General features: G+C 35.9%; 1 protein-coding gene across 20 annotated transcripts in view; it reads right to left on the reverse strand.

Annotated features, from left to right (window-relative positions):
* GPHN (gephyrin) overlaps positions 1 to 20,399 on the reverse strand; it is a 271,041-nt gene that overhangs the window by 45,639 nt on the left and 205,003 nt on the right. For 12 of the 20 annotated variants that reach the window (XM_038137426.1, XM_038137424.1, XM_038137423.1 and 9 more), the window contains 2 exons: positions 4,306 to 4,348; positions 936 to 1,073 (listed from right to left, as the gene is read on the reverse strand). In XM_038137426.1, the coding sequence (XP_037993354.1) occupies positions 936 to 1,073; positions 4,306 to 4,348 (181 nt within the window). Of the gene's footprint in view, positions 1 to 935; positions 1,074 to 4,305; positions 4,349 to 6,649; positions 6,713 to 20,399 lie in introns of all 20 variants that reach the window. The other 8 variants (XM_038137440.1, XM_038137422.1, XM_038137441.1 and 5 more) reach the window with 1 other exon arrangement.

Genomic DNA, 20,399 nt, shown 5'->3' on the forward strand with positions numbered 1-20,399 from the left:
AGAGGTTTCTGCTTCCCTACCTAGTTTAGGTTGTCAGCATATTTCCTGTCATGGTTTTGTTATGTGCCAAGAACATTCTCCCAGGCTCGATGTAAGGAAAAACAAAAGCTTAGGGAGGCACCTAATAGACACTATGAGGAAGGAGGATAGTTTAGCTGAATAAACATGAGAGATGCCTTGCTAATTCCTTTTAGGGACAGAAAATCACTTCATCTATCCCTAATTTTTCATGAGTATAGATACAGTCACAAAGTCTGATATTTTGCTCGCTGTTTGGTGCTTTGAATACAACCTCACTGTATACATCAAAACCAGTTACTCTTTAATTACAAAGTTTTGATAGATAAACATTAAAGGGAAGTAATTTCAGAAAATGATCATGTAGTGTTAAAATAGAAAAGAAATTTCATTTATGAGAAGAAGAGGAAAAATTTTGGAATGACTAGCAGGCTAACAAGAAACTGGAAAAAGAGACTGAGATGAACTGTTAAAGATAAAGATATAGAAAAAAGTGATTTGGAATCAATATTCACTTTGCTTTGATCATTAATCTTGGATGGGAAAGGGCCTTACTGAGAATCTTCCACAGTGAGACAATCACAGTACAACTTTCAGCTACTCGGCATCTACGAAAGTCCACTGAGGCACGTTCAGGTTGAGTATAATATGTTTGCTGCATATCATACAAACAGGAAGAAAATTAATTCATGTATTTTATTAGTGCTCCATTACAGACTCCTTCAGGGAGCACCACTGAGTTCAACTGGCATTCTCCTAACTTTGAAAGGTTTCCCCTATTACAGGTATTTCCTAAAGCAGTTTTTCCTGGAAAAAGCACTGTTTCAGACACCTCACGACATTAATAAAAGAGAAGAAAGGTTGCCAAATAGGGAAGAAATCACCCTCATGCTCACAAAAAATCCAATTTAATATACCTCTGTAATTGATGATTTCTGTTCCAAGCACTGGGGTCATCTCCAGAACTGTGATGAAGGCCTTGTCCATAGATGTCAATGGGAATGGAGACATGCGATGTCTTCTTGCTACCTTGGTAATGTCAACAGCACTGTGACCTGCAATGACAAAGAACAAATTCATGTGGGCCACAGCGAGCAGATTCGTGTAGTGATGTTCATTTAAACCATTTTACTGAAACTAATTAGCACTTCGGAGCAAATTAAATTAGTTAGTTACCACTATAGAGCTTTCATGTCTGACCCTGGGAAGACACTGTATTCAACTAGAATCAAGAGAGTGTATATCCTTATCTGTAGTGAAGAACATACCAGAGGTCTTGATGAGCATGAAGAGATTGGTTAATGTACAACAGAAGCCCTTCCAGGTGATGCAGTATTTTAAACTGAGGATGATAATCTGAGACTAATTCAGTTCTATGAACTCAGGACAATTCACTCCATTCTGTTCTACCCAACACAACATGCTCTGTGCCGTGCACAGATAAAGCACAACAGGGGACACTGTGCCTGTGAGCCTACAATCCAAGAGTGAGATGGGACTGCAAAGGTTTGAAAGGAAGATAGAGAGAGCACAATGAAATCACTGGGCAGTTAAGGCAGCCCACAGCGTCTCCAGCTAGTGGGCATCCTACCTATTGTCAGGATTTTGTTGCCACCATAGCAAAGTGTTGTTTAAATGCATGATTGGAGTGAAGGTAGTAGGACAACCTAAGAAAGCTTGCTTTTCCCAAGTGTGAGGGACAGGTAGGGAGAAAATATGACACAAGATGTTTGAAAATGAAACCAACAGTGTATTTGATTTCATGATACTTACTGAGAAACTAAACAAGGGGACAACAAGCTTTGAAGGATTTTGGAAGTGAAGATAAGGAACTGAAGAGACAACTATTGCAGGAATACATAAACAAGAGCAACAGATATAAACTGAAAGATTCAGACAATTACAAATGCAGAGTATCTTGAAAGGATTTACCTAGAACAAGAAGGTATTTATGAGAGTCAAAGTGGATGATGTTCTATATGTGATATGTAACGATATTCCTAAGTAACATAAATTACAGTATAGAAAGCATTAAAAATAGAAACTAATTTTTAATGACATGATTTTGCTTTGCAATCACTACATATATCTCATTTGTTGCTGCACATGCCTTCAGATTCTGAAAAAAAATAGATTATTGCTTCAAGTGCAGTCTTCTAATAAAAAGCAAGTAAAAAAACATGACAACAATCATGCAGTCTAAGTCCTTCCTTCAGAAGAGGAGGTTTCTTAATTAATCTATATATACAATACTTGTTCAGCACTAACACATGCTTACCTTTTCATGTGAGACATTGTTCACTAATTATTTTTTGCTATTAGCACAGTAACTACCTTTCAGAGGAAGAAGTAGAGACAAGCAAAACTGCCTACCTAATTCTTCCAGGAATGATTCTGGAAGAAATTATTTGAACAATCTCTTTGTACGTATTTAGAAGATAACATGATGAAAAAAGCAGGCAATGTGAATTTGTCAAGGACTAATACTTTTTAATAGACTTAATTCTTTTCCTTAAGATAGCAGTTGGCATTCTGAAGAAGAGAGAAACAGCTGATGAGACATTTTCTAACTATATTAAGACTTTGCAAACTCAAACCTAACTTTCCCATAAGAAAACTAGGGACAAATGATCCAAATTAAACTATTGTAAGATAAAAGTGTAGCATGGAAAAACTGCATTCCTGGTTTTAACAAAGGGGATCTCCCTGGCAAGCTTACATTTCCAAGTTATCGTGCCTGTTTTTTGTTGACAACATCATTAAAGAGGAAAAGGAAAGCATTTGTGAAATAAAGTCACACTTCCCACACCCACTTCTGCATAGAGAAAAAATCCTACTTCAGCAGCACTGTAATTCCTGAAGGTCCAGTAGATTCCACACAATACATGCTAAAAACATTTTCCTGATGTTTTAAGTTGGAAAATATGAAGGAAAATGCTAAGAAAAAACATGTCACAGTGATGAAAGCTGAGGGAATTGTGTGGCAGTGAACAACCTTTATGCTACTGCCACTAGATGCTTTTACTGCTTCTAGCAGTAATTTTACTGCTACTTAAAACTCACTGTTAGCTACTTCAGAAACTCACATTTCACCTCTTTAAACCTTAAAAAGTGACAGAGTTCACAGGTTTTGAATGCTTTGACTGGTGCCCAGAGAACAACCTTCAAATTTGCAAGTCTGTCCCTAATGCACGTCATTTGCTTAAGTCAAAGATTCTGTTAAAATCTTCTGAGAAATGCATTCTTCAACATAGACTTTTTGGAAATAGTTAAAATTCCCTAATCTCTGACATCTTTTTTCCAACACCAAAAGTAACACCCATTATTTCTGCAAGAAAAGTCAAGAAAATGGAGCCCCTTTAGCATGAATAGCCTTTATGAAGGAAGGAAGAAAGATGATGGTGTAACTACTAACCTTTCTCTCTCCCATTTCTTCCTACAAACAAATGTTAACACTTCTATTAGAGGTACCACAGATTTAAATAGACTCAGAGACAAACAAATGATTTTTTTAAATTGTAAAACTACTAAATGGTACAAGCAAATGACATTAAACAACTCCTCAGACTTCACCAAGTTATCTTTCACTAATGTGAAATGTCAGATAGCTCTAAAAATAACTACTTGCATTAAGCTGCACTTTGTACAACAAAATAATCCTCTAGCTTTGAAGCAGCTAATTCAATTGGTTGCATAAGGTAGAAAATTCTTGACAGCCTGCTCTTTTACCACAAAAACAACTTCCTAGTCCTGTCATTATCCATATACATGCACATATGGTGGATCAAATTTTAGACTAGAAAAGATTCCCACAACACAAAGAAAAAGAATTGTGCAAATTAAACTAGACATCATTTGGATCAAATGTGAACTCTTAACCTTTGCACTTTTTGGTTTGGTTCTATGTAATCCGACATTCAAATTCATGTTCAGGTATGAAAATAAAAATAATGCACATTCAAGTTGAGAATCTCCATTTTCATTGTATTTGAGTGTTAATTCTTGCTCATAAAACCCGCACACACATGATCATTTACAACAAAACATCACAAACAACACAGACCTCCATGTCATTTGAAATACAACTTGGAAGAATAAATTAAAAGGTGACTCTCCATTAATACATGAACACTGTGAGCTATTTACAGTTTTACCTTTGGACAGGATTTCACTGTCTTAAGCTACTAAATTCTGCTGCAAACCCACTTAGTCCCACTTCTGACTATCATTTGCTGTCTTCTGGGCAGTCCTAGTTTCTCAACAGAGCTAGGAAGTTTCTGCACTTACTTGCTCTGAGGATGTTCTCCTTGCTGCTGCACCTAGACTGGACCTGCAGAGAGAGCACAGAGTCTGTGAGCTACAGAAGTTAACAAGAATGCAAAATACAGAGATAAAATGGGCAAGCTCCTGGGATCTAAGACAGAGGCTGTACATATTTTCAGCAACATTCTTAAATATTTTGCATGAGATAAGTATATTTAAGCAGAAGGGTATATTTAGGCTGATGGTCAGAATCTGATACAAGCAATTTGATTCCACACCCCTCCCATAAGAAACAAGATGGCCTAAGGACAGTAAGTGAGAAAAATCAAAGAACAGTGCTTAAAATTATGTGTTAAGCATCAGTTTTCAACAGAAAATCCACATTTCCTTATACAGCTGTAATTACAGTAGCTCTGAATCAAGGTCCTGATTGATGATTAGACAGAACACTAACAAAAGTATATAACCTCACTTAAAATTCTATTGCTAATATTCTCAGGGATTGAGAGTTTAAAATATTTCGTTTCAATTATGTTGATTCTGAAAATGTTTAATAAGAAATCTTCACAATTGTATAAGCAGCACACAACTGTCTAAATGGCTCCTGAATGGAGCTGATAAATTTACTCTGCTGTTCCTATTTGGTTAAAATAAATGCTATGTTCACTATGAATGTTGTAGTGGAATTCTACTTTAAAAAGTAACTGTGTGACAATGACATGGTTTCTCAACAACCCCTCTTCCTTGATGCTTAGCTACCACTGTGCTATTCCAGACAGATTAGTCTGACTACAGGGAAATTGGGCAATTCACATTGGTCTAATATTCCAGTAACATTGGATATTTACAATTCTGTTTACTATGCAGATTTAAAAAATATTTTTTTTTAAGAGTATCAGCCCTGTAAACACAACACGGTTTAAATTTTTAATTCTTCTCAGGTTTGGAAAGATAGCACCATGTATAATAACCTTGAAGTTGCAAGTTTTCAGATGGACTACTCTCAGGCCAGATGACTGAACTGGCAGCACTTGAATAGAAAGCATTTTGTGTGGACAAAACCCCAGCTAAAGTAAACTTCATAGGAAGACAAACCTCTGAGATGGTAAGAACTGAATCCTTCTCTTTTTTACTTTATTGACAAAGGTCTTTTAAATTTCAATGAGAATACTAATAAAGTAAATGTGTGTACATGTAGTAAAAGAAGTGGAATAGCACAGGTGATGCCGAGGGTGTAATTTCCCAGCAGAACATCTGTCTCTGCTGCAAAAGCAAAGGAGTGAATCCAGATTATCTTTCAGACCTCACTCTGGACTTGCAGCCACAGAAAAATTGCCTAGAAAGTGAATATGTGTTATCTAACAATTGATGAAGAACGACAAACCCTCAAACCCTAAAAAGCTGTCTTCAGAAGGGAACAACCATTTAAGGCTGAAACAAATGGTGCCCCAGCTTCTAAACCTCTTTCTTCTGTTCCACAGCAGCTTGCCCCAGATAGATAGTCACATAAAAAAATTGGATTCTACAGCGTGACACAATCTACTTATTGTAATGGAATAACTTATGGAAAGTAATGTTGCAACTTAGAGTGGGTTATGGAGTCCTTCCCTGAAAAAAACTCTTGTTTAACAAAAACAAACAGAAAAACCCCTCACCCTCCCCACTTCCCACCAAAAATACTATACAAGAAAACTGCAAACAAAATATTAATGATGCCCAAATTTGGCCCAGAGTTGTTTTACCAGATTTCAAAGGCATAAAATGAACTCTCTTTGAAAGAAGTAAATATTTATCTATAATTTACCGAAGGACAATTCTGGACCAAAAAGGTGGTATAATGGCAGGAAAGAAAACACAAAAGAAAGAGAAGCACAGTTTGAGAGGGAGAGAGAAGCAGGATGGGTGTGGCAAGGCAGAAGATGGTGTATGCAAAAGGAGACATGGGCCTATGTGTGTAAGACTACTGTTTAAAATGGAAGAGGCTCTCTTATTTCTCACTGAAAAACATGAAAAGAGAAAATGAGGAATGGACCTGCTGCAAAATAACCAAGCGATTCAGCAACTGTGGAATGAAATTCAGTGAGATAACACAGTCCTAAAGAAAAAGGCAAAAAACCAAAAATACAAAACACAAACATTTGAAACAATCTACTAAAACAAACTAAGTAAAATATGTGATCCAAAGGACACAGATAAAAGCTACTAGAGAAGGAGGAAAAATGTTAGCAGACAAAGACAGTGCTAAAGAAGTAAAATGGAAGTCAAGAGAGAGTCTTTCAACAAAGTGGAGGAACAGAAGGAGCCCAAACCCATAGCGCAAAGCAATGTTTGCGAATGGAAAACAGCTCCTTTGAGCAGTAATAGTTACTCTCGAGTTGTAGCCTCTATTCCTCCTCAGTTCATCTTTAAGCCCTTCCAACCTATAGTGGAGCTAGTGTATGGACAAAAACAAGAGATTTATAATGAACAGAGCAGCTGAGATTTGCAGATCAAATCTTCTAATATAAAAAACGTGCTGACAAAGTTTTGCTCTTAAAATGTCCAAATGACAATGGTAACAAAAGACAGCTGGCTTCACATACAGCCTCTCACAGGTCATTTTTTTAATTCTGTGCACACAGAGGACTTCATATTTACTTTTTGATTTCTTACACCCAGCCTAAAGTTTCCATGTTATCACTCACCTGATGGGCAACATATGCAGTATGAGAAATAATTTGCTTCCCACAAATTTTAAAAGCAGCTGTGGAAGAGGAATCCATGATAATAAAATAAAAGGCTTGATCAGCTAGACTTGATCGTTTCCCAACCTATGCTCACAGCTGCAGAATACAAACCATGTTTTAACATAACTGACATCAAAATTAGTTATTACATAATACTTCTGTTTAATATGAATTGCACATCCTTATCCTAAATGTTATTTTTAATCAAAACTCCAGTAAAATGATTTTTAATAAAACCCACCAGTTCCCTAACACATACAGTTTTGGCAGCAATGGAGCTTTTTATAAACGGGTCATGCGCTTTAAGTGCCTTTTAAAATATTCATTATTTGTATGTTTTACTACTTTGTTATTTGTGACATTTACAAAAAATCTGTATTCTTTTCACAGCTATTGCTAACTGAGGAATCCATGCTACATTGCATATAGTACCATGACTGATTGGGAGAATTATTATTAGGAGAATTTACTGTAATTCTTCTCATTCACAGGTAGTTAGAGAAAGAACAACCTATGGCGGTGTTTTCTTTCACAGGGAAAGTATGGACTTATTGTTTGTCCATTCTACAGCCTCTTGGCTCACAATCTATCTTGGCAGAAGATACATCGGGCTACCAGCCAGTACCATTCCCCTGCATAGTTCAGACAGAATGTAACCAAACCCAAAGCATTCAGTTCACATTACCCTGTATTTTAAACAAATTGGATTTTATGTTCTTGAAAATGTAACTTCATCATGCTGGAATGCAGAGTAAGCTTTCTCCCATAAGCTGAAGTAGTAAATAGAATGTGAAATACAGTACTCAAAAATAAATAAAAGGAATGGTAAAAATAAAGAGTCCTGCTGATAACTTCTATCTATCGGTCATGATTGGTCTGAAAAAAAAAAAAAAAACCCACAGTGGCTGTACTAAACTAGATTCATTTAAATTTACATAATATGTTTTGCTGCAAATAAAAATCAGTCTAATTTTTTTTTTCAAGAAAAATAGAAAAGGACACAAAGAAAAAATTCATGCTACGAGTGAAAAATTCATGTGAAAAATAATGAAAAAAGAAAACTGAGAAACCCTTTAACACTCTACCATGACTGTTAGGAATTGTTAGAGAAATTACTTACCTTTTTAAAGTCATAACAAGATTAGCACAGAGTATTAAGTCAGCTCTTCATTATGGGAGGTACAATTAAAAACCATTGGTTATAATAAAACAAATTGCTAGACAAAGGTGAAAAGTTTCCAGCCCAATATGAAAAGCTAACTCTTACAGGAGTACATTTTAACTCAATACTACAACATGAAGAACAATTCAGAACAACGACATCAAAACATGAGTTACCACCAACAGAATGAGCCCATCTCTCAGCAGCACAGAGCCTGCAGGAGGCTGACCCATAACCTTTGGCACTTATGGGGAAGCACATGGCTCCACTCTGAGGAAAGCATGCAGAATGTGGAACCACCAGCAGAAACCCAAACATAGGCAGACACAGGGGACTAAGGTACAGCAGCGGGAATGAGTTCGCCAAGCTGTAATGAAGGAAGCAGGGTAAGCAAAGCACAGCATCTGTTTACAATTTCAGAACTGCATTCTCACCCTCCCAAACACCAGGCAGGCCTGCACATGAGGTATTGCACCTACTGTGCTTTCTGCTGGTGAGAAAGTGCATAATTCATGTCCTTAAAACTCCAGCAGCTTTATGAAGACAACATATCTCCTATGATGTGGGCAAGTATGCTGCTGCTGCTGCTTTTGTTCTGCATGTGATTTATTAGTACCTTCATAACCCAAGTTCTGTACAATATACACTGTGCACATGCCATTTGAATGGTCTCTGAAATATTTGCCTGCTTCAAACACATTTCAAATCACATGTGATCTGATTTATATCTGTAGGGGTTTACACAGTGTCTTCTGCCTAAAATACCATCTATCTTCTATGAGCGCAACATACATTATTCACTGTCTCTAAATAAACAGATAAGAGAAAACTAAACCATGAATAACAATGTCTGAGGCTGCTCTGATAATACTTATAAAAAATTCATTTTGGCCCGTTATTCTAAGCAACAGCCATAAGGTTAAACTAGATGAAAATAAAAAATGCAATGAAATATACATTGCTGATTTCCCTAAAAAAACCTGCTAAATCTATCCTAATTTAACAGGATTAATCTATTAATTATTATTACTAATTATTATCTCTGCTCTCTGAAGAACATAGAGAGTAGCTTTGATTGAATTAATATGGAATATAAAAAATGAAGCTAAAAAAAAAATTCACAAGAATGGCTTGGGTTGGAAGGGACCTTAAAGATCGTCTAGTTTCAAAAAAAAAAAGTGCATCTGGAATTGTGTACTTCACAAAACATTCAATAAAGTACGTGAGGATTAAAAAATCCTCACATTATGACATGCAATCTTCCAATTTTGGGAATCAATTCTTATTCAAACAAGACTTTTACACTGAACTGAAAGCACAAGGTCTTAAGAGAATGTTTTATGGCCATCTGAATTAGGACTAAAGTCAGTTCAAAACAACAGAATAATTTTTTCTATTACACTGAGACCACTTCTGAAATGGAAAGAGAAGTGAGCACAAGGAATTTGATAGCAGCAGACACTACCCATTAACACAATTTTTAAAACAAGCACTACTGATGGTGGGATTCAGCTCACCAAAATTTAAATACTAATATTAAATAATGTGGTATTCCACACAAGAAATCATTCATTTGGAGTCAGTGAGAAGAAATAGACAGAAAATTATTTGAAATCAAAATAATTTTAGGAGCAGATTTTTACAACTTATTAAGTGTTATGATCGGTAGACTGGACACTGAACAAAAGTCAATTTTAAATCTTGAATATGTCACTGTCTTCATCCATACATTACTGAGCTCTCTTTTCTGAGTTTTTTTCTAATCACCTACACTTTACATACAGATTTATTGCATTTTGATAATTGTTTCCCAGTAGACTATGAACACACATATGGAATTCTATGGTCAGATTAGGGCTCATCCTAACTACTATTCAAACAGGAAAGTGGAAGGGGATTGATGAATACACCATAGAAACATAAGGGCTGAAGTGGCTCCTTTTACAGGAGCAGTATTTAAAAAAGGGTATTATCCAATATTTCAAATAGTATGGAATGAAAAGGCAAAGAGCAGTTTTCTTAGATTAGTCACCTCTCAACAGGGATTGACATTGTTCTGGAGAGGTAAAATCAACACATTTATTTATCCTAGAAGAGGGTTCAGAGAAATCTTACACGCCAACTAAAACTGCAAGCTGAACACCTCACAATGAGAAGACAGGAAGAACTGTGATATATACAGCAAAAAAAGGAGACAAAACAGCAAACCACAGTAAGCTAACAGGAAAGCCAACTGGCTACTACAAACTGGCAGTATAGGCTTCATAGCTGAGAACTAAAATAAGCAAAGAGGGATTTCTTCTCTTCAGAGCAGTTTTAATGAAATGTTTACCTTAGTATGAAAAAATGAGCTGCATTTTGTGTTCTTAGGAGAGGGGGCAGCAAACAGATAATGCTGTATGAGTAACACTGGAAAGATGGAACTGGAAAGATTTCAGTGATATTTTAGGGATGGTTCAGAGCTTATTCAACATCATACTGCTTTTTGTTCAGAGAAGCTGCATTAATTATAATACCCAAATACGAAGAGATCAGGTATCTCGTATAAGCCACAGCCCATATTAATTCAAGTCATCAACGTTATTGCCAAATTTGTTCACAAACTCCACCAGGTATTTCTAACCTGTGCTATTAAAATTCAGGTGGGATTTGTAAGACACAAAAAATCTCTAGAAATGCTGCACTAGAAAAATGAAACGTTCTGCTGCTTGTGTCACTAACTGTGAACAAAATCTTTTATTTGTTTGAATGAAAATCTTGAACATTCTCCAAATGCCCTGGAAATAGTCTCCAGTTTGAGAAGCAGATCGTGTAAACAAAAGCAGAGAGAATAAGATGTATTTCTTAAGAGGTACAAGGGCAAAAAAATCCTGTTATCCTTGTTGTTTGCCACAGAAATGGTATTTACTTGCCTATTTTAATATAATTTCACACCCTGGCAATTTGACTGACAAACCACTCAGCCTTATGAGTGTACATAAGATGTCTGAGTTATATCCTGTCTGACCAGCCTGAACTCCTTGTCCCAGATTAACCAACTTTTTAAGCTGTTTTCAATTAGATACATGAATGATGTATAGAAATTCTTGTTTTCAAGCACACCATAAATTACTCTCTTACCCTTGACTAGTATGGTTGACATTTAAAAAAGCTCCATTTCTATTACAACTATTTTGCTTTTCAATGAAATTTCAATTATTTTCACATTTTTGTTTATTTACCCAGCCAATTTCAATGCAGCATTAAACAGTGAAATATCAACATTACTGCAAAAAATGGGAATTACTTTTGTTGAATTGCATGAACCTCAAAATAAAATTTTAAAAGAAATTCTTTATTCAAATGTAGTCAAGTAAAATTGGCAAGTTTAAGTGAAACAACATTTAGGGCAGATCAATGTTATGTGGGCAACTCATTTTTCCCTTGACATGAAGGCATCATAATTTCATATTAATTATTTTCAGCAGGGTTTCTGCCTAAAACAAGGCTACTTCATTTTAATCTCCTTGCTCAAAGATTAGTTTCATGTTTTACTTACTAAACATTATTCAAACCGCCTGCTAAATGGGTAATTATTTAATTTTTTATAGATTTCTCTGTTTGGCTTGGTTCTACTAAACAAAACCTTGTAATACACACAAAGGAATTTATTTTTGCAAAATCTTTGTGAAGCAGAGGGATGAGTTGATTTTAGAAATGGGAAACTGAGACCCAGATACATCTAGAGTAAATTTAACCTAACATGCCTACAGTCAAATTGCAGAGATTAGATCCTCAGTTGCCATTTACTTCAACTGCACTTGGAATGCCCTGGATTCTGTATAGAATCACAGAATGGTTTGCATTGGAAAGGACCTCAAAGGTAATCCAGTTCCAACCCCCTGCCATGGGCAAGGACACCTCCCAGCAGACCAGGTTGCCCAGAGCCCCTCCTACTTTACACACTTCCAGGGATGGGGCAACCACAACTTCTCTGGACAACCTGTTCCAGTGCCTCACCACCCTTAACATCTCATGTGAACCCGCCCTCTTCCAGCTTAAAGGCATTTGCCCTCATCGTATCACTACACGCCATTGCAAAAAATCTCTTTTCAGCTCTCTTGTGGTCCCTTTCAGGTACTGGAAGGCTACAAAGGTCTTTCTGGAGCCTTCTGCTCTCCAGGCTGAACAGCCCCAACTCTTTCAGCCTGTCTTCACAGGACAGATGCTCCAACCATGGAATCACCTCATGGCCATCCTCTGGACTCACTCCAACAGGTCCATGTCCTTCCTGTGCTGGGATCCCAGAGCACATGGGATCTCACCAGAGCAGAGCAGAGGTGCAGAATCGCCTTCCTCACCCGGCTGCCCACACTTCCTTGGATGCAGCCCAGGATACAACTGGCTGCCTGGGCTGGGAGTGCACACTGCCAGTGTGGCATGACACGAAAATCACACAATATGTGTCTCAAGAAGGACACACAGAAAATGAGTTCTCCTAAAAGTGGTGCAAGATGTTTTTCCAGCAAGAAAAATTAAGTCAGCACTAATGTGGAGATAGAAAGTGTGACAGAGGCTTCCTTGGCACCCATTCAGGCCTTCCTGCTCCAGAACTGCACTTCCTGCTCCAGAAGGAGCAGAGATGGAGTCACCATTCACCACACGTGCTACTGCTGGGAAACACAATTCCATTTTATTAATATCTACTTATTGTCAATATCTGAATAAATGTTGGTGAGGAATTGGCAGAAGCACGTTTGGAATTTTTAGCATTACTGCTTCTGCTCCTATCTGCTTCTAGGCCTATGGTCTCCATCCCTTTGATCCAAGGTCTGTGGAGCGAAAAAGCATCTCCTCACTGAAGCTTGAATGAATCTGACTCAATGTTGTATGCTAACAAAAGTTACAATGCCCATTTCATGCTTACAGTCTGATCTTCCTGGAAGCTGACCACACTGGTAACATTCCTTGTATTTCTGTGTTAAAGGAACATGAACACATGTAAACAGGAACAAAGCAATCAAAACTTCTAAACTCAGTTCTGTGACTTTGTGGCTTCAAAAGCCACCAATCAAATGAGCAGTGCCCAAAGAGTCAGCAAAAGCCACCACCCAATTTCTTATATTTTTTAAAGCATCTTTAAAGGTAATTTTCCCCTTTTTCTTGTTGGTGTTTACCAGAAATTTAGGTAGGAGATTTTTATAGTTATTATAATTCTAAAGTGAATGGTAGCATAACTTCAAAGAAGCTGAATTTAGTTAATATTTTTATTTGAGCTAGAAGATTAAATTTGAAGGGCTTGAAGTACAAGAGCCAAAACTAGTAAACACAATAATCTTATATCTGGTGTAATTATAGTCTCTCATGTATACAATATTCAGTCAAAACTTCACATTTGTACACTTTAAAGTATAAAAATAAATAAAGCTCTTTAAAGTTTGAGATTCAAACTAGGGAACAACAACTGTAAGAAAAATAAATCTTCATTTCATGAATCCATCTGAACAGTAAATATCAGACAGGGAACTTGCTGTATGAAGAGCTAGATTTCTGCCTTTGAGCTGGGACAGAAACACAGACTATATTCCTCTGAAGAGAATCCTTAAAGTGAAATCAGAATGGTCATGGATGAATAACATGAAGATTTCAGTGTTCATTAAGCTACAGAAAAGAGGCTGGAACTGAACAAATGTTGCACTAAAAACTATTGTTAAACCAAAGTTAGAAATTATTTTTGAAAGTAACCTGAAATGCAAGTGAAGAAAAGGGATTTGCATTTCAGATTTTGTTTGAGCCTCAAAGGCTCAACAAGATAAGATTCCTTTAGTGTTGTCTTGAATTTGGCAGTCTGGATTGCAAGGTCCAGCACAGTAGCAATCACCAGGCTCTCCACAGCAGATATGCACCTGAGAACACAATAATAATTGGTCTGGGCTTGTAGCAGCACTGAATTTTGGAAACTCAAAGATGAGAACGGGAAATAGAAAATACTGTGAATAAGGACATTCACTCTGCCCTCCAGTTCTTAAAAAAACCCAAACAACTTTATGGCAAGAATGCTTAGCAAAAAAAGTTGTTTCCATGTTAAAAGCAGCATTTGAAAAATGGGAAAAACAGGAAGATAACTTAGGGAGCACTCATAGGAACCTCCTGACATTTGAGCTGTGTATTACTGATATTGACACTGCTGTGAATATCTAACTTGATTTCCATGTATTTAAACAGACTGCCCACTAGAGAAACATGTAAATTAAATCACATGCATGGCATTTTAAATCAGTGATTTCTCCAAAAGCTTTAACAGCAGTAGAAGCTTTTCTCTACTTTAATTCATTGCTATTTCACACTTTAGACTAATTTTTTTGAAGATTCTATTACTAAAGCTGACTCTTCAGAGTTAGATTGCTTTGGGAGCTGGAGCTAGAGAATAGTTGCACTAAGTGTCATTACCAGTGTAACACAATGCAAAATAATGTCTGGCTTCTCAAAAAAGTTAATTTAAGTAGTAAGCAAATAAATTCTAAACACTGTATGCTGGTGAGCAGCACAATAATGGATTTAAAAAGAAAACAGTGGTTGTCTAGAAAAAAAATCCTCACAGTTATATCTAGACAAGCCGGTTTTACTGCCATACAGTCAAAGCTATGGTAGAGCGTAAGAAAATGGAAAAAACCTCCTTTGCTTAAATGGACATATTTACAGTGAAATAATGGCAAGACTAACTTCGGAAAATGCAAAGGAGCCTATGCTATAATCAAACAAAATGAAAATGACATTGATAGCTCTTCAGCTCCATCTAATTTGTTTCATAAAGGATTGCATATCTATCTCTACCATAAGGCAAGGTGAAATGTCTTCCTGTTTTGTGGTACAAGAAGCAAGGGAGAATAATAATTAAAAATTGAAACATGAAGATTTTTCTTAAAACAAAAAGTAGGGAATTTTAAATTCCAGATGGGGAAGGACAGAAATTATTTATTTGCCCTTTTTTTCTCATAAATGCAGATCTGGAAAGCATTTCACCATAATAAAAAGTAACAAAAAGTATTACAACTTTGTTAGGTTGAACAGATAAGGCTTAAGTCAAAATCTGTAACATTAAATGAGATGCTGTTCAAAACCCTATTTTTACCGCTCTCCCTAAACGTTAAATAGGTTTTTTTTTGTAAATTAACTTAATGCTTGAACTGAACTTATTAGTACTGAATGAAGGTACAAAATGTTAATATGAAGGGATAACTTTATTTGGCAGAAGTCAAAAGCTAAGTACCATGCACAGAGAAGGTGTAGGCTTAAGTAACATTTTGGTTCTATTTTGAATGCATGAACTAATAATGGATCTAATTTGAGATTCAGCAATGGTTGAGTAAAGATACATAGTATTTAAACTACAAATATAGCAACATTTGTTAAATAATTAAAAAAAAATTATCTGATGTCAATAATCAAAGTTATTAATGCATACTTTGATCAGATTATTGCAATAACACACTGTTCTTCCTGATGTAACTTTGAAATTTTGCCATACTCTATTCTTATATGATAAAGAGAATTCTAGAGAAGATGTTCGCAATCTTAATCCCAAACTAATCCTAATATCATGAATGAAGACAGCACTAGCAAAACTATTTTCTACTAATAAGGAAGATCACAATTTTTTCATAAAGTTTTGCATTTTAATGTGCACTGAGGAAACTGTGTTTCTCTAAAAGTAAGAATTTTAATTAATATATTTTTCTTAAGCATAGAATAACGTGGTACAGCTAGCAAATCAAAATGCAATCTTATAAATGGCAATTGCCAAATAGAAAGCTCTGAGTTCTTGCTCATGTTCAAAAGAGAAATAACTATAAATTCTAATTTTACTTAAAAACTCATTGTTCTATTTGCAACTGCAAAAAAAAAAAAAATCAAAACCACAAAAAGCCGGGAGGAGATTGTGCCAACATATTTGGACAACCCCCAAATGATTATTGGATTGTTATTGGCTCTATTGTGTTCATTTATTTCTTGGAAAAACATTATGTCAAATTCGAAAGAGCATCTCTACAAAGTATATGGTATTCCTAAGGCAACAAGATCGGGAATCTGAATTTAATGCAGAAATTTCTGTTCAATGGCTCAGTATATTTTTGTCTGTCAGACGTAATGAACCAAGTTCTCTATCTACTAGACTTCTGCATAAAATCAGAGAAAAGAACAGGGGACCTGCTTACATTTACTCAATTTGGGCTATGTAGAACAGATTTACAACAGATATGAAGAGGGAACTTAGCATCCTATAGCTAAAACTGAATTCAGGTTCTATGCTGGTGGTAAACATCTCCTCCTGAATGACCCTCTGATCATCCAGCACTGCCTTCTAGTCAAACTAGTCTAAGCAGAAGGAGAACCAGTCTCTTACCTGGCTTTAATTCTGAAGAACAAGATTCAGTTATTTACAACGTTTTGTAATGTATACTATATAAATTTTGTATATATTTGTATATATATTTTGTAATGTATAGTATATAAAATACTTTAACTTACAGCACTTAAAGATCTTCATGAAGTCTCTGAATGGTCTTCTGAAGTAAATTACCTATTGCAGGATATAGTATTTCCTCTTTTTCTCTGAATACTGCTCCTTAATTCCCTGTACTGGTGGCTCTCAATAAGATAATAAAGGTCTCTGCTGTGTTATTAACAATGCTAAGTATACAATTAAATCCCATCAATCAGTATGCAGCTAATACATTTTTCAAACCTATCTTTACAGAAATATTCTTTGTGGGAGAGAGAACTAACACAATATTTTGCAGATCTTTCACCATAAAAGACATCATGTTCTAAGCAATCAACGAGGCTAAATAAAACACATGACAAGCTGTGGACCTGAGTGTCTTCCTCTTTGAAAAACTTAATGTTTTTGAAAGCAGGGAGTAGCACTACAATAAACATTTTGTTGCCACTATCCTTCCAACAAGCAGATCAAGAGGTTTCCTTCATTACGCTTTTAGCCAAACACAGAGCGCATGCAAAAGCCAGAGGACAGGGAGAGAGAGGGAGAGAGAAACTGAGGCTGCTAATAGAAAGTTTGAGATATAAATGAGAATAAAAAATGGTGCCACTGTATAACACTACCTAAATGTAATTGTATAAATTAGGAGACTATGGGCCTTTATTGAATAATCTGTCCAATTTACATTGTGAATATTTTTGAGATACAAGCTGATGTCCGAGTAGTTCTAAAAATTTAAGTGAAGCTGATTTGATTTAATATCTTAAGCGAACTACTACTATTTAAAAATAAACTATGTTTTGTGACAACTGAATAATAAGTAAATGATATATCTATACTACACATACCATACTGCACATCTGTTAAGTCATTATAAGTTCTAATTAATAATTTGACTCTTAGACAAACCATTAAAGTAGTCCTGCTAACATCCACAAAAATTACAGGCATGAAGCTAACTGGTTTTCATCAAGGGTAAAAAATTTAATTGCACACTGTGAAATTTAAAGAGAATATAAACTTATTTTATCATCACACCATTTTAGAGAATTAAAGCTTTACTTCTCTTGACAGAAGGAAATCTCTTTTAAAAAAAAAAAAAAACTCTTAAAAAAAATAAAAGTACAATTTCACTGAATTGTACCAAAACCAAGACCTCATTACAGGCACATGGAATTGTAAAGGGGCTGACTGGGGCTAAGAGTGTGAATAATACTCCTATACCATAATGCCTGCAACTCAACAAACCTCTCTGTACATAAAAGTAAATAGAAGTTTCTAAAATCTTTCTGCCCATTACTCTCAAATAGGCATCAGCTGACCACATTTGGAGTTCCACTCATGCTACTGGTGACAATAAAAAGGAACAGATGGAAAGAAGCTTTTTCTATTATTGGACTCTGAGATGCAATATAGCCTCTACAATGATGTTTTCTATGAACAAAACAGGCAGCAAATTCAACCTCAAATACTTCACAATGCAGAATATAAAGGTCCTGTTTGTCTTCTGCTGGAAGATCTTTTACTTCTTCAATCAAAGACCTTCTATGTGACAGGAAATTCTTGATAGTAGACTGACTTCCCTTTTTTACAATTTGAGCTCTACAAGTGCCAGTTAATCCAATTCCAGACCTTTTCTCAACAATTAAAGTTGTGACAAAATTTTACAATTAATCTAATACATCTATTTCCAAAAATGAGATTTCAGAAATCATTTATATGAGGTTATCTCTTTCATCTGTCATTGTACCTTTGTCAGAAGGCAGGTTCAGCTGAAATCTCAGCACTGATTCCATTTCTCTTGCCATTTTGTTCCAGATATCCTCTGAAGGTCCAAAGCTATCTGATAATGACTCAGATGCTGAAAATTAAGAAGCTATAAACTTGATGCTTTAAGAATTAAATTAAGAAAAATATTTTTTTTGGAATAAGAACCACAGAAATATGTGGACACAAAAAAACCCCCTAGAGATCCTATCAGAAGTGTGGTTCTTTTTTTCCTCCTGGTTATGAGACATCATGTAATACACCATTACTAATTTTCTTCCTATGATCAAAATTACTGACAGGCTTCTGGAGTTGATTTAACAATACTTCAATTTGGGAGATTTTCTATCTTATAATTTAGAAGTCAATATGTTTACTCATAGCAGCCTTTCCCATTTTCAAAAATAATGAAGGATGATGTTGAACATTGTTTGACATGCATCCTGATATAAAGCTGTATTTTTGAATGAAGAGCCTCTTAAAGATAGAAAATAAGACTACAAATCCTTTACGGACCCTAGGGAACCTCCAATCCCTTCCTGCCTCTTCAAATAGTTACAACTGTCACAGGCATCTTCAGTTTCAATTGATTTATAGCTTTGGTTCATTCAAGACAAGTCAGTGACTTGAACGTTCTGCTGAAAAAAACACAGGGTGGTAGTCTGCTACCAGAGAATAATGTATCCATATTTTTTATACCTTGTGCTTTTTAGATCTTGTACTGTGTGTTTTGTGAGCATGAAATTCCAATCAGCTACTGCATCGCAAGATCTGGTTCAGCAGACAGCCAGGCTATTTGGAGTTCAGATACGAAGATCTTGCCTTTGGACAGAGCATAAAGGATGAATTCCTTGCACAGTCTTGCAGTGCCATTTTGATACTTCAGATAGCAGATTCTTGAGCACAAACTGTGAAGCAGTGATAGTTTTGGAGAAAGCAAAAAAGATTTTGGAATCTGATCAAGCAGGAGACCCACATATGCTGACCAGTCACCAGCTGCAATATGTTGGTTTGTATTTCTCCTGAAGACAGTGATCCCTCCATAAAGTGAAGGACAAATGGCTGAAGTTGCAGGCAAAGCCAGAAGACTCTAATTTCCCTGAAAGTGTGCCCTGGTTTGGGAGAAATTTGGAAAGAAACTTCCAAAGGGAAGTTTCCTAAAAGGCAAAATTCAGGGGCCCTTCCATCCATCTGTTTGGAAGAAAAAACTGTGCTCTTCTCCCCACATTTCACTCAAGGAACCAGTCTTAAAGGTGCAACACTTCTTTCTCAGCTAAACAGATGAATGGGGATACAATTCAGCATCACAAACACCTCAGGACAAAGTGACTTATTGACTTTATCATCTGCAAGAGCATGTTCATAATTTTTGCTGATAGGAACTATGAAATGCCTGTTGATCCACTCCTTTTTCTTGATTTCATATAGATATTCAGAAGAATGTAGTGAGGATGGCTTCTGTCTTGCACCCATAAGCACTAAACTTAATTGCTTGTTCTGGTGTTAGCTAAGAAAAAAGTGGCTATGTATGCACGTGAGTCTAATATAACTTATTGATTCCATATTGGTGTTTTGATGATAATCATGATAAAAACAGTGAGGTTTTCATATAATACAGTGATGAGGCACAATGAACTGCAGAATACATATCAAGTGCTTTTAAGGACACGTCCTTGATTATTTTGAAAACTACTCGTCTCCCAATAGAGCCAGAGAGATCTGCCAGAAAAACTGGTAAGCATCTTTCTTCTTAAGAACTGTCCTATTACATCTTTTGCCTATTCATACACTGAAGCTATGAAAACCTTTTAGTACTAAGGATAAGGAAGTGCTAGGAATGATTGCTTGAGAAGCTGAAACTTTTGAGAACAAATTACGCACACAATCAGTAAGGCGTGGGTCTTTCTGCTTAGGGACAAAGTGATTGAGCAGGTGAGCTCTTTATGTTTGCATTTTTTATATTGCTCATGAATATAACATCCAG

Source organism: Motacilla alba, chromosome 5, assembly GCF_015832195.1.
Source record: "Motacilla alba alba isolate MOTALB_02 chromosome 5, Motacilla_alba_V1.0_pri, whole genome shotgun sequence".
In the NCBI taxonomy this organism is placed as follows: domain Eukaryota; kingdom Metazoa; phylum Chordata; class Aves; order Passeriformes; family Motacillidae; genus Motacilla; species Motacilla alba.